We start from the raw sequence: 13,751 nt of genomic DNA, 5'->3' as shown, positions 1-13,751 counted from the left end.
TTTCTTCATTTAAGACTTGTTTACAGTCCTAAGGCATCATACTACCTTCCTCCCCAAATCCTGTCATCAAATTTATGTCCGCTGCTAAATTCTCAGTCTTAGGGAATCCTCTGGAACAGGCAATGTTAAATATTAAAGTAGCAGTATACACAAGAATTCCTGGCGCTTGTTTTCATCCACCTATGAATGTCAACATCCTGAGCTCCCTACCCTGTTACTGGTATTTTGTACCTCTAATCCTCATTCATAACCAATCTTGCCTGCCGAATATTTTAGTGTCGTGTACGCGATATACATAATATACGACAAACGGGGACAGTTACTCTAAGTGAGTTTAAGTAATGTTATCAGCTATCTATTAAATTTCTCGCTATCAAGGTCATGGGCAGTAATTGTTGAACATGTTATTGCACGAAAGTGAAGCATAGCTATTATCGATCACATCAATGCCCGTGAACTGTTGCCGTTAAGGTTCAACTCAAGTAATGAATGTTACCCTCCCGGAAGGACGTCAACCCCAGGTAAAATAACGACTTCAAGAGAGTAACATTTATATAAATGTTACACAATGTAGTCTATCATCGTCAGTAAAATAACGTTGAATTTTGACCACCACTTTAAAATCTAACATACTGTACAGTAAGCTATTAGTTCATTTTTCAGCCTTCACCCCAATATACACCAGGATAAAAATACACTATTTCACAGAAGCTTCTATCATAATTGTCAACGTCCAGTACCAGCTTGTTTCATTTTTTCATTTTAGTTTTTAGTTTAAAACATTATTTTTTTAACATTTTAAACACTCGCTGAAATAGATACTACCGGTAATTTTCTTTTTTCTCTGCTTTAGTGTGCGTGGATTGGGTGTTACCAGCAGGAAACAGCTTGGCACGGTATTTGCGATTGGGCTCGAAACCTTGGAATTGGACAAAGTAAACGACCTACGAAGCGAGTACCTGAAAGGTTTAAACGCCAAAACGCCGAATACTAGCTAATAAATTATGGAATTCTCATATTCTAGTAAAATTTAAATAATCTGGTTTTAGATAGTATAACAGGATCAAGATCAAGTAAAATACCGTAATGCCACTAGCAAAAAGGTACAGAAACAAAACATAGGTTAGATAACTCTACATACAAAAGCAATCTAGGCTATATGGTACTGTACAGTGCTAGCTTCTTCATTTAAACTATTTAATAAAAAGAATTAACACATTTTTATGAGCCCTTCATTGAAATCATCATATTGTATCTATACTGTAGTTTGATTTATCCTCAGTCAAATAGCTTACTTTTAATTAACAATCCCAATTAAAAGACCACTTTACTATTCTAATTAGAGACCAAAGCTAGCTACTAAAATCCATGGAAACCCCAGTCCCAAAAGTGATCTTGAATTGGAGGGAGACAAGTATTTAAATCGACTGCACACAAATATATTTCAATCTGTAAATCGGGCTCTTTCCTATGCTTTGGAGAATTAAGCTTGTCTACACAAGCAAAACATTAAGATACAGTAGGGCCTACAGTGTACGCCCAATGGAAGGTTACAGTAGCTGGAATTATTATTGAAAGCTGTCAAGCAATCGCATTGTCGAGCAATTGCGTAAATGCATACACCCTTATTCTTTGGATGGCAGACAGTGTCGCCTAGAAAATTAACTTATTTGATCTTAAATTAATTGTCATAATTGAATGTTTGAGAGTTTTTACAGATTTTATTACCAAACAGTATATCATTAATATTTACATTACAAAAGATATACAGTCACAATACTGCGGCCTTCACCTGAGCACATTTTTATTGGTCTTTATTTAATTTATTTGACATTGACTTACAGTCTTAGTCAATAGAATCCTGTTTATCATCACATTGTGGAAAAAGAAAAAAGCCCATCAGGGATGAGTAGGAATTGAATTCACCATTGTGCATTCAAGAATGTAATTTAGAGGCTAATCCCACTTTGGAGTTTAAAGCATTAATGGTGGAAAATTTACAATTGCTTACAACTTCACCGGTAATACCCGTGTATGATAGTCTTACACGTTTTCCGTTTTATCAATGCGCACTATATCTGCTGCATGTTACATACTATTGTTGTAATACTTTATATGTATATCTAGGCTTAAGCTATCAATGTCAGTTTTGATACATTGTATGGTTGATTATATCCGTTGTGTTTGTCCTGTTGTAATTTACTATTTTTAAAATATTCAACTTTTTAGAATAATCTTATTACATTACAATATATTTTCAATTAAAAAAGGTTTTCAAGGGTAATATAACTAGAAATTGCAAATTGCAAGTGAAGTGCTGCGAAGTACAACTGCATATAAATGTTCTTCGAACAAAATTATTTATGCGAGTCAAGTGAAATTAATGAATAATAAAAATATAACAAATAATATGGGACACGACCCATTGTCTATATTAGAACACTTCTCATTGGGTAACAAAGTCGTAATTTTTCATTTTTCTCAAAAAGTGTCTATAGTGGTGAATTATGGTTTAGGTTTTTTTTAATAAAGTTTCAAAAATTTCTATGTATGTGGAAAATGTAGTTGATTACCAAAGGTGACAATTTTTATTTTGAAGACTGCATGGTCTAGGAAGTGTACATTTTTTAATGGAGCAAGTTTCCAAGGGTGGGTTTTCTAGGGGCGAGTTTACTGCCAAAGAGTGTTGCCAAAGTGCGAGCCAGCGTGTTATTTGATCACAAGTGCGAGACATCGCAAGTGTGAGCCAGCGAGCCATGACGTCACGACAATAGATACGAGACGTTACTCGAGTTGTGCGAGGTTATCGGCTGAGATTTGTGGAGTACAATTCAAAAAACAACTATAGGTCTAATAATGAATCATTGTGATGTTAAATAGACAATGTTAGCTATCAAGGAGCGACGTTGTTTTTCATTGGGACCTTCGTCCCTTCAAGGCTAGGACTATACCATCCTAGCTAGTCTAGACTTAGGTTGGCACGTGTTGGTTAGTCTACAAACGTCGCCTAAAGTAATTGATTTTACCCGGCAGAACGAAAGAAGAAACTCCGCTTTTCAGTCGTCTTAGGCGCTTGTTTTTTGACAAACAATGACCTTTCAGAGGTCAAATTGCTGTCAAGAATATGAATTGGCTGCTTCGCAGCAATTATGACTATATACAGCACAGTTCGATTTTACTCCAAAATTTTTTCTATATTATATAATTTAGTGATCAGAGAACCTTTAAAATTGTACTGACATATTATTTTCATATAGTTGAAAGGCTGAGTAGTAAGATGGAGGCGCTGCTAACAGCCTTAACATTAGCGGTGGAATGAGATGCTCCTCGCCCTGTGTTCCGTTCGTAAGAACTTTGAAAATTTGAGTGAATCCATCGCACCTTTTGGTCCCTGTAATTGTGGAATGATGTGAACGTGAAACTCTACTAATAGCTGTTAAGAATTAACAAAACCCTGTTAAAAAGTAATTCAGCACATTGATGCCACAAGTTATGGGGTTCTTGTTTTACCTTTTATATTATAACTAAAATATAAACTAAAATATGTTGACCTAAAAGACCCTTTGAAGTTTCCAGAAGTATTAAATCACAGAGAATGCCCCTACCCCAAAAAGCATACTTTGTTTAGGGTGGCGTATGCGGGTCATTCGAACTTAGTGGTGTGACGGCCCTACCCTATGATGCATACTTACAATTGTATTGTGTTTGTGTTATATTGACCCAAGAAGGCACTTGAATTGAATTGAAAATTAAAGTCATGTCAGCATTTTCATATAAGGCACATTCTGATGAGTTAGAAGTAAGCTTTGAAGTAGCAGTTTACTTGTTGTAAGCCTTGGGTAGTGCCCGTGAAGACACTCTTTGTATTAAGTTACTTCAACGTTACAGCAAACGATTTACTCCTGAGCAGTCTCAGGAGTAAGTGTGCTACTTTGAAGTACACAAGAAATGCAAGGAACACGTACTCAGGGTAGCGACGTGTAGATGCACTTACTTCAGAGCTCGCAAGTTAATACAACTTTTTTTATGATCCCAATTTTTTTCAAAAGATAATTACAAATGAGCACTAAAATAACATTTCCAGTAATGTTTAAACCTTTGTAGACACAATGTTTCCATAATTGTTTACAATTTCAAGAATTTGTGTGCAAAATCACCGTTGAGAGACAAGTGGCAATTATCACTTGGAAAATTTGCCTAGGGGTACTTCTAAGCTCTGAACTAGCTTTTAGGTAAAAATAGCATTATGCCCTGGGTAAACATCATGTCAACGCTCGTCAGAAGTAACGTGCGCATAATATTTTATGTCCGAGTAACTTTACTTCAGATGGAAGGTCGTCTGAACATAACTACAGATAACATAGTTACCTGTTCTAACTGTACAGGTGTACTGAACTCATGGTGGTGATGCACAGAGATAAACTTTGGGTCCTTCAAACTCAACCTTGCTAGATCACGCACTGATCTGCAAGAGAATACATAATCAAGCGTCAAATCATACACACTGCCCTCAACCCCATTATGTTTCTTGTTCACAACATTTTAATCCACTATGATAATTACTGCAAAAATTTTGAAGAAGGTAAACTAGAGGGCAGGTTGTATAGTTAAGTGGAGACATTACTCAAATGATAAGCGAACCTGCACAGTTAATAGAAAAACCGGTTGAGAGAGAATAATCAACGCATGCAAAAAAAAACTTCACAACATGTGAAATTGGCACAAGGCTAAAGTAACTTACTTGGTTTGCGTGGCTGAGAACAAAAGCGTTTGCCTATCGTTTGGTATGTTCTCAATAATCGCATTCATGGTTTTCTCAAATCCGAGGTCAAGTATTCGATCAGCCTCATCAAGGACTGAAATAGAAAACAATAATTATTTAGTTCTGAATCCGTACGAGGCCTACTGCACCCCAAGGATAACATACCCACAATGCATTGCTATCTTATGTAAAAATTTACGAAAGATGAAGTATATAATTAGTTTGTTATATTTCAATGAACCTAAGTATTAATAATTTACAATGAATTTCATTAAAACTTCATAATTCATTTTAATAAATGTTATTCATGCAATTACTGACATTGGCTTAAATCCAAAATATCATAATTTATCATAATTCTAAATAAATTTGAATAAGCTCACGATGCATTTCGAATAATCATTTATCATCAAAAATTACTTGTCAACACTAATTGAAATCAATTTCGTTATTTCTTCCTCAGTTTTATAATTAGACTTAATGTGCTAATGTAAATGTATGTACACGTACAGCAGTTGTAAAAGTATTAGTAACTGTCAGAGCAGAAGCATATTTATATCTAAAATACAGTTGGGTGAAATGCGGTCCACGAGCCACCTGTGGCCAGATGGCAATTTTGTTGAGTCCTGAAAAAAATTAATCAAAATCCCTAGTGTGCGTCCTGCCTACAATCTTTGACTAGAAAACCTCTTGTTTTTATGGCTTGTCGTCAATCATCTGTAAAAATTGCAGTAGTAATATAAAACCAGAGCATAAGCGGTATACAAACAGTGCATGCAAGTTTTTGTAAGCACACTGGAAGCTAGCTTGAGTGAAGCAAAAATTTACGTTGGCTCTTCTACCCATTTTTAAGCCCACCCCACTCCCCGATCTATGGTATGCTACATATGCTTCTTTCTCACTGAAGATGTTTCTAAATTTGATTGGTAGGATTTCCAAGTTGGGAGAAGACAATTATGCTAATGAGCTTCATTAACACAGCTAATTGTACTTTGAGCATGGTGATACTCATGGCCATCTGACTTCAGTTGAGTTGACAAAATAAATACAGTAGCAAAAAACTTCAGACATTATACTTTTGTGTTGAATTTGTTAGTTTGCAGATGATTTATGCTTGCTTGGGGGAGTGAAGGAGATTGTGGAAAATTTCTGTGACTGTGAGACTCCCTCGACTCATGGTAGACTCGAGACCCCTGTTTAGTTTTCATAGTATACTTTACGCAACATGACGGAAAGATGGGTGGACGGTGGTTTTGTGCTTATCAGAGCGTGAAGACCACAGTAAACAATACGGCACTTAACCCGAATTGACATTGTCGACGGCTCCCAGTCCTCTTGTGTAAAGTGCCTATTATGTGTACAGCACACCAAACTTCTAGGTGCTAAAGTGGTGGACAGTAGTAGTAGAAGTGGTGGGTTTTCAATTTAGAATTTACTTCTCACAACTAAAGCTTTCTTGATGTTGGACCTCTCGGGAGACCTTTACTGAGTTGTATTGAAAAAGCTTTTTCAAGAATAATTAATTTTTTGCACTATAAAATTGTAAAAGAATATTTCAACAAAAGTTATGTAAGATTTAGAACTATGAGCATAATGTACACCAACACAGTCACACTCTACCAACTTCAAACCACTGTCAGGATGGTTAAGTCACATAATAGATAAAGAGACTGGATGCCGCTGAAGCATGGCTACTGATGTAAACTCAAGGAAACAAACAAAAATGTAATTCTCCATTTGTATCATTGTTATCATTCTAAGAATTAAAGGTGAATGACCTAAGAAACAAGAATACGAAAACAGATAAATATAAATATCACAGTTAGCATAGTTTTGTTACTAAGAATCAGAAATAACTAGAGTAAATAGAAATAACTTATTGTTAAATATTTTCGATAAATTGACACAAATATCATCCATAAATCAGAAACTACGAAAAAAAATGGAAAAAATACTGGTACGTTTTCATAACGTTTTTATAACAATAAATTTATGGAAATATCAAATGAAAATATTTAGAAGAAAATAACATTAGTTTTCCTACCAAGAATTTTAAGATTGGAACATTCAAAGTTTGCAGTCTCATCCATATGTTGCAGTAATCGTCCAGGAGTGCACACTACTATATTCGTCTGGCATATTCTTTCAGCCTCGGATTGGAGATCCTAAATGATAAACAGGAAAGAAAAGTCTGATCAAAATGAATCTCACATGAAATAAAATAAAAAACATTACAGTAACCATTTATCCTGTTATACTTGTTTTAGATGTAAACATTCTGAGCCCTCAGTCTTTGATAGGTTTATGTGCTATTTCGCTATTTCACTAATTGTTTTATATTGCAATTTTACATACTAGATTGCTCGCTTACCCTCTAGTAGGTCAACGTGGCAATTTCGATAAAATAAAAAGAACAATAGGACCACTAAAGGAATATATTTTGCATGTTATCTCGCTCAGTTATTTTAAATAATAATAATAATAATAGATGGATTTATATAGCGCAAATAAATGAGGTCTCTATGCACTTGGGACTAGATGTGGCACTTTTTCAATAACTTTACTTAATGTAATTAAAATGTAATTTTCTTTACTTAATGTAAGAAATTTAGTGGTAGTTAAGATACAGGTTTTGATAGCAGTTCCATATGATTTTTCATAACCTAAAAAGGGCAGCTAAAGCAAGGTTTACTGTAACTCATTGAGAAGCCAAAAACTGACTGTGTTTGTTAACCGACTGTGCTTGAAAACCGACTGTGCTTGAAAACCGAGTGTGCTTGAAAATTGACTGTGTTTGATTGTTGCCTTTTTGGCATTCAATTTAAAATCCCGACACAGAAGTACGTACAAATAATGTTGGTCTTTAGGCTTTCCAGATAAAAACCACACATGCCATCCGACAGGCCATGTGTACTAAACAGCTAAAAATTCAGTGAAAAATGACTGTAAAAGTCATTATTTTCCCTCAATTAAGCTGAAATACGGAATTGTATTCACTTCATTACAGTAGATGGAGACTTCGATGATCTATGTTATAGTTTTTCAGATCGGTAGGTTTCTAATCCCATACATTTTTTGAGACCCTCGGTAAGTCCATTATGCCTATAGACTTTGAAATAAGAAAAATTATAATATAGATTCATAATGCATTTCTACATGGAAAGTTTCTTTTTTAAAATGTAACATGTTAATGATATTCAAGTATCTTCTTTTATCTTTAATCTAAGTTTATACTGTTTATTCATACAAAGAATAAATAAATAAATATATTAAAATCTTGCAAATCCAAAACAAATGCCTGTATGTCTTTGTTGGGACACCATTTCTACAGTAATGTGAATTAAACAATAAATTTGGCAACCCTTTTAAAACATTTAACACTCTATAGCAGAATTTAAGCTTATCTGGTTGGCAATGCCATTTTAATCATTTATTAATTGACTGATCATTGATTTTGTTTTAGTAAAAATTATAAAACTCCGATAACCAACTATTTAGTCTAAAATACAAAACTACAATGTACTACAAAATCAGTGCAGGAAAAAAATTAAAATAAAAATGTAATAGATACTGACTCCTTGCCTGTAACCAGTTTGTCCCTTAAGAAACTTTTGATTTAAAGTTATTCTTCCTGAAGCAGGTTTTAATTTCACATGGAAGATTATTCATAAAGTTATCAATCTGCACTCGGGGGATAAAATGCATGACCATGACTAATAGAACGGGGGAAAAAATTATGACAAAGCTAATAAAGTCGTCGTTGACTTCTTCACCTTCTTCAGGTTTGATCTACTTTGCAATCTGTTGTTTTTATGTGAGTAATTAAGGTGCTCACCTTATAAGCTAAGGATCATAGGTTCAATCCATGCTAAAAGGCAGGATTTAATTTTTTTTGCTTTCTTCATTGATTTCTAAGCAGGGTGTTCCACTCAGCTACAGTATTATGCTGGTTTTCAATGGAAGACCTTGAAATATAAGCTTAACTACAGTACATTTTATATACAAAATAAGATTTTACTGATGTTTAAATTCATTACCCCATTGCCATGCTTATATAGCGCCACCATTGTAAGTAAAGGTCTACTAATTAAAGACCCCTCCAAGTATAGACCACTTTTCTGTGGTCCTAAATTTATAACTGTCTTTAATCTTTATTATTCTAATTAGGGACCAAAGCTGCTAAAGACCATGGAAAACCTGTCCCAAAAGTAGCCTTTAATTGGAAGGAGACCTACTGTAGGTTGTACTATTTTCACATAACAAATAACAGTATGGTTTTTAAGCATTACAATTTTTCCCAAGCCTTTATGTTTCCCCAGCCTATTATAATAATTCCCAGCCTTCTGTAATGCATCCCTAGATTTTTGTAATACTACCCCCAGCCTTCTGTAATGCTACCCCAGCATTTAGTAATGCTTCTCCCAGCTATTTGTAATATTTCCCCATCCTTCTTTAATGCTTTCCCATATTTTATTATACTTCTCCATCGTTTCATTATACGTCCCCTTCCTTTCATAATACATCCCTATAAATTAATGATTCCCCCATCCTATAATAATAATTTCCCCAGTCTAACCTAGTTTTGTGGCATACAAAACTGTACAATATCAATGTCAGCTATTGTAACTAGGGCAGGTTAATTTAATAGTAGTCTGTATGATTTCAAGTATGACTGGGCAGTGCCAATGCCTCTCTAAATCTATGGAGAAAAACCAATTGATTCCACTTCATCATGTTCCCGATTATCGGCAAATACACATCACGAAAAATGAAGCTGAAACAAGACGGGACGAGAAAAATGCCATTCCTGCTTTATAACAACAGCAGAATAGTAAATGTGAAGGTTGTGGAGATTACTGCGATGCATTCTGCACATAAGGAACAACTGTGGCTGTGGTTTACCACAGCTTCTGGCAGCATTAGAATAGAAATCTGATGACGACAACGATGATGATAATGATGATAATGGTGACGACAATGATGATGATAATGATGATGATGATGATAATGGTGACGACAATGATGATGATATGATGATCATGATAATATAATAATGATAATGATCTTGATGGCGATTATTTCTAAATTTCTGAGTATGTTATAACATACCTGTAGACCAACACAGGTGGAGCTATTTAATTGTAAAGCATGAAGAATGGAGAGCAACATAGCTCAGTTGGCTAACAGTGGTAGCCACTGTGTGTGCACTGAACTGAGGAGATTGGTACACTGTTCAATTCTATCCGCTGTGCTCTTTGTGTTTTAGCTAACAGTCAGGCATGCAAGTTTGTGGCAGCACCAGGAGGGGGGGAGGGAGGAAACAGGTCAAGCCTCCCCCCCCCCATTAGACAAAGCTCGTCAGGCAATCGGACTAAAAAATATATAAAAATAGGCCCACACCAAGCCAACACATGTCTGTCTCAATTAGAGAGTGTTATTTGTGGCCATCCAGAGGTTCCTATTCTTAAAAAAATCTCATTTGGGAGGGGGAACCAGCTCGGGCCTACCAGCCCAAGTCCCCCTGTCGGACAGCTCAGCCCCCCAGAAAATATATCCTAGAGCCGCCACTGATGCAAGTGTAGAAAAGTGCACCGTCTTTCGGATGAGATGTTTAAGCTGCTGATCCTGTGTGCAATAATGTCTCATGTGCACGTTAAAGGACATAGTACACTCTTCAAAAAAGAGTTGGGGATTCTCTTATGGTGTACTGCCCAATCACCACAAGAACCCCCCCCCCCCCACTGGAAGAAATTCTTTGGATTTCCGTGGCTTATCGTTGGTGTTATCGAATAAATAAATTCCAATCTGTCAGAGGTCACTATCGGGAATGACCTTCCTTTTTGAGTATACAGTAATGTGTCATGGACACTCTACCATCAGAATTCTGTCAAGGACATTTTTTTCTTTCTGACGGTCTTCACCAACTGGGGCCTCAACACCCTCCATTGGCACCATCAATGATGGCAATGATGTTAATGAAGACAATAATAATAATGGTGGTAATATACTGGAATGATAATTACACTGAGAATGGTGATAATGATGGTACAACTTTTTTTTAAGAACCAGTACAATTTTTCCCAGGCTCAGTGTTCTTATTTTTATGCAGATTTCACGCTCAAAATGTTCTTATTTTGTTTATATTTTTACACACTTTTCAAACATCGAAAATTATTATTTTACACCAGAATATCACTGTACTGTAATGAAGAGGGTATTGTATAGTATACAAATATTGACGTGCTCATGAGCGGAATAGTGAAATCTATTGGCCCGAGGTGATGTGGAGATCGTAGCCTATCGAACCGACAGCCTCCATAATTGTTGTTTATCGTCTACTCGCTGATCCGTGGTGCGGTCAAGGCCAATCTCTTTCATCGTAAAGGTTGCAGTCCCTCTACCATCAGCGCGATGGTGGGCATAAAGTTTGCACCACGCGACAGGTCAAAAAAGTACTATTTTTCAGGGGAATAATACTTTTTAATGGGAATAGCCAGCTTCTTTAACCTCTCAGACGCCTAGAATCTATGTATGAGGTACCGCGTATATAATATTACATAGTCACACCTACCGCACATAAGGTATAGATAAAATTTGTTGGGTTTTTATATTAAAAAAAAAAAAAACTCAGTTGACATTTTAACTCGGCCTCAATTTGTTCTTATTTTGTTCTTAATTTTTAAGCAATTTCAGCCTTAGTTGTTATAAAATGTGTTCTTATAAAAACAAAAAGCGTAATTTTGATGGTGGTTAATTTGAATGAAACCATATGAATTTCACTTTTTTGTTTCTCATAATAGTGACAAAAAGACATCTATCAACAATTGAACGCTAATGGTCTATTCTCCAGTGACCTTCTCATTTTGGCCTTTAGTGTCTTCTTGGAGACCTCACAATTTTTTCTAATATAAATACTTGAAACCAAAGAGAGGTTTTGTCCTCAGTTACGCAAATGCACCTAAACTCAAGAAACATTGTCTGGTTTCACTAGGCCTGATAAAAAAACCACCTTAATATCAAACTACTGACTTGCTATAACACTTACCAACTCTTAACTTTCACTGAAATATTATTTATTAAGTTTTTACTGATTTTGTTATTTTGTTGCACGTCTTTACGGCTGTGCCTCTGTTATAATAGAGAAGCAATAAAGTTACTTACTTACTTACTTATTTTTTGTAACTGTTTTTTCAAAGTTCTGGTATAAATACAGGGTTCATATTACTAAGCATGTTAAACAATTTTTTTCTGATAAAAACTTGGGGTCAATCAGAGAATTGTAATCTGTTGTACATCTCAACTATCTTATGGGCAACATAATGTAGGAACTCACACAAAACATGATTTTGCATTATTTTTTATTCCATTGTTATAAACATTATACGGGATGAATCACTAAACTTCCCAGGGTTCAGCAAGGCCTCCCACAGGATTTTCCTTGATATTAAACATGTGAATACAACATGGTGCCCACTTGCAGAAGACATATAGCCTGTTACTTTTGGTCAATTTCATTGTCTACACTTTTTCTAAAAAAAATACATGATAAAAAACATGCAGAAAAAAATAATCACATTAACAATATCTGGTGATAGTATTAATGGCTGCCAAAATTCCATGAGTATATTTAAGTTCTCCATGACATGAGGTGATAACTATTAATAAAAATAATTTACATTTAAAATAATAAACCTTGTAAAAGCATGTTTACAATACCTACAAGGCTCACTTATAATCATTCCAAGGCCAAATTATAAAAATACTAATTTTGCTAGTTCAAAGGTCATGGAGCTATATAATTTGCTTTATTTAATGGCCTTGTGGCCTCTGAAAATTAAAAGCAAGGTAAAAGAGACAAATCAGAAAGGTTATTGCCTTGATTGTGTCATTGGAGAATTTTTAGAAGCTGTCAAGATATACCACACCCCTAAAATGAGAATAGGCCACACCTTCCAAAAAATATAATATATGTCTCCCCTGTAATTAAAAACGATATCCAATTAAAGATCAAGTGTATTTTATCTTTATTCATTTAACTTAATTAGAGATCAGAGCTGTTATAGACCATGGAAATCCAAGTCCCAAAAAAGTGTTCTTTAATTGGAGTTGGCGGAAGACCTGTATAGTGATAATGCTTCATTACAGTACGATTCTCCCTCATCAATCAGGACCTTTCACTCAACAAGAAACATCTATACACTAAATATTTTCCATAAATCTGATTTACAGGGCAAAAATGTTAACAAAAAGTCCAGGTCAGCAGTTTAATTACAACCAGTGAAGTACAAATGTAACTGGGATATCTCTCAAGAAATTCCTACCAGACCAACATTTTCAGAAGAGATAAGTGAGTAGCACTTATTTCAATACATAACATTGATGCATTGAAATTTTTAAATTTAGTGGCAAAATGGTGGAGGGGGGGCCTGGGTGCATGGGCGGATGCAGCCTGCCAGAAAAAAGGGGGTGAAGCAAGCAGCCTTGGGCTGGGGGCCAGGGGCCCGCCGAGGGCCCCCGGCGGGGTCCAGGGGCAGAGCCGCTGGTGGGGCGAAGCCCCCTTGAAGCCCAGCACATTTGAGGAATATGAGGTTGTATTGAGTCGATTTTGACTATCTAGCATGGTAGTTTTCAGTAACAAATAAATAAAAAAAATAATAGGTGTATGTCTTTTAAAAGAAATTTTAATATACAGTGTACCTGCAAAATGCAACTATGACATGTGTCATTAAATTAGTAATAATTCATCTACTCACAACATAATCTTTGACAACATACAAAGGCTCATAAATGTATACCATTTCAAAAGAGAAATTTCACTTCTAGAAAACATGATGAAGTTTCTCAGCAACATTGAACATAAAAATCAACAAAACAACAAAATCCGCTACTGTATACAGGTATTAACACTGAGTAAATTATAAGTGTTCTATTTCTCACCAAGTGGATTTATGAATAGCATTCTCCTAGGGTGTTTTTGGTAGGAAAAGAA

At 35.3% G+C, this 13,751-nt stretch overlaps 1 protein-coding gene across 1 annotated transcript in view; it reads right to left on the bottom strand.

The window, feature by feature from the left end:
* The window catches only part of LOC117120349 (probable ATP-dependent RNA helicase DDX10), a gene marked incomplete in the record, with an annotated part of 77,611 nt that overhangs the window by 36,975 nt on the left and 26,885 nt on the right, over positions 1-13,751 (bottom strand). The window contains 3 exon segments of the mRNA XM_033265376.1: positions 4,369-4,465; positions 4,742-4,856; positions 6,807-6,927. Coding sequence (XP_033121267.1) covers positions 4,369-4,465; positions 4,742-4,856; positions 6,807-6,927 — 333 coding nt within the window.

This window comes from Anneissia japonica, unplaced genomic scaffold (genome assembly GCF_011630105.1).
Source record: "Anneissia japonica isolate Jap-2015-1 unplaced genomic scaffold, ASM1163010v1 scaffold284953_len930413_cov181, whole genome shotgun sequence".
NCBI classification, from domain to species: Eukaryota; Metazoa; Echinodermata; class Crinoidea; order Comatulida; family Comatulidae; genus Anneissia; species Anneissia japonica.
This window is presented reverse-complemented; position numbering and strand designations above follow the sequence as displayed.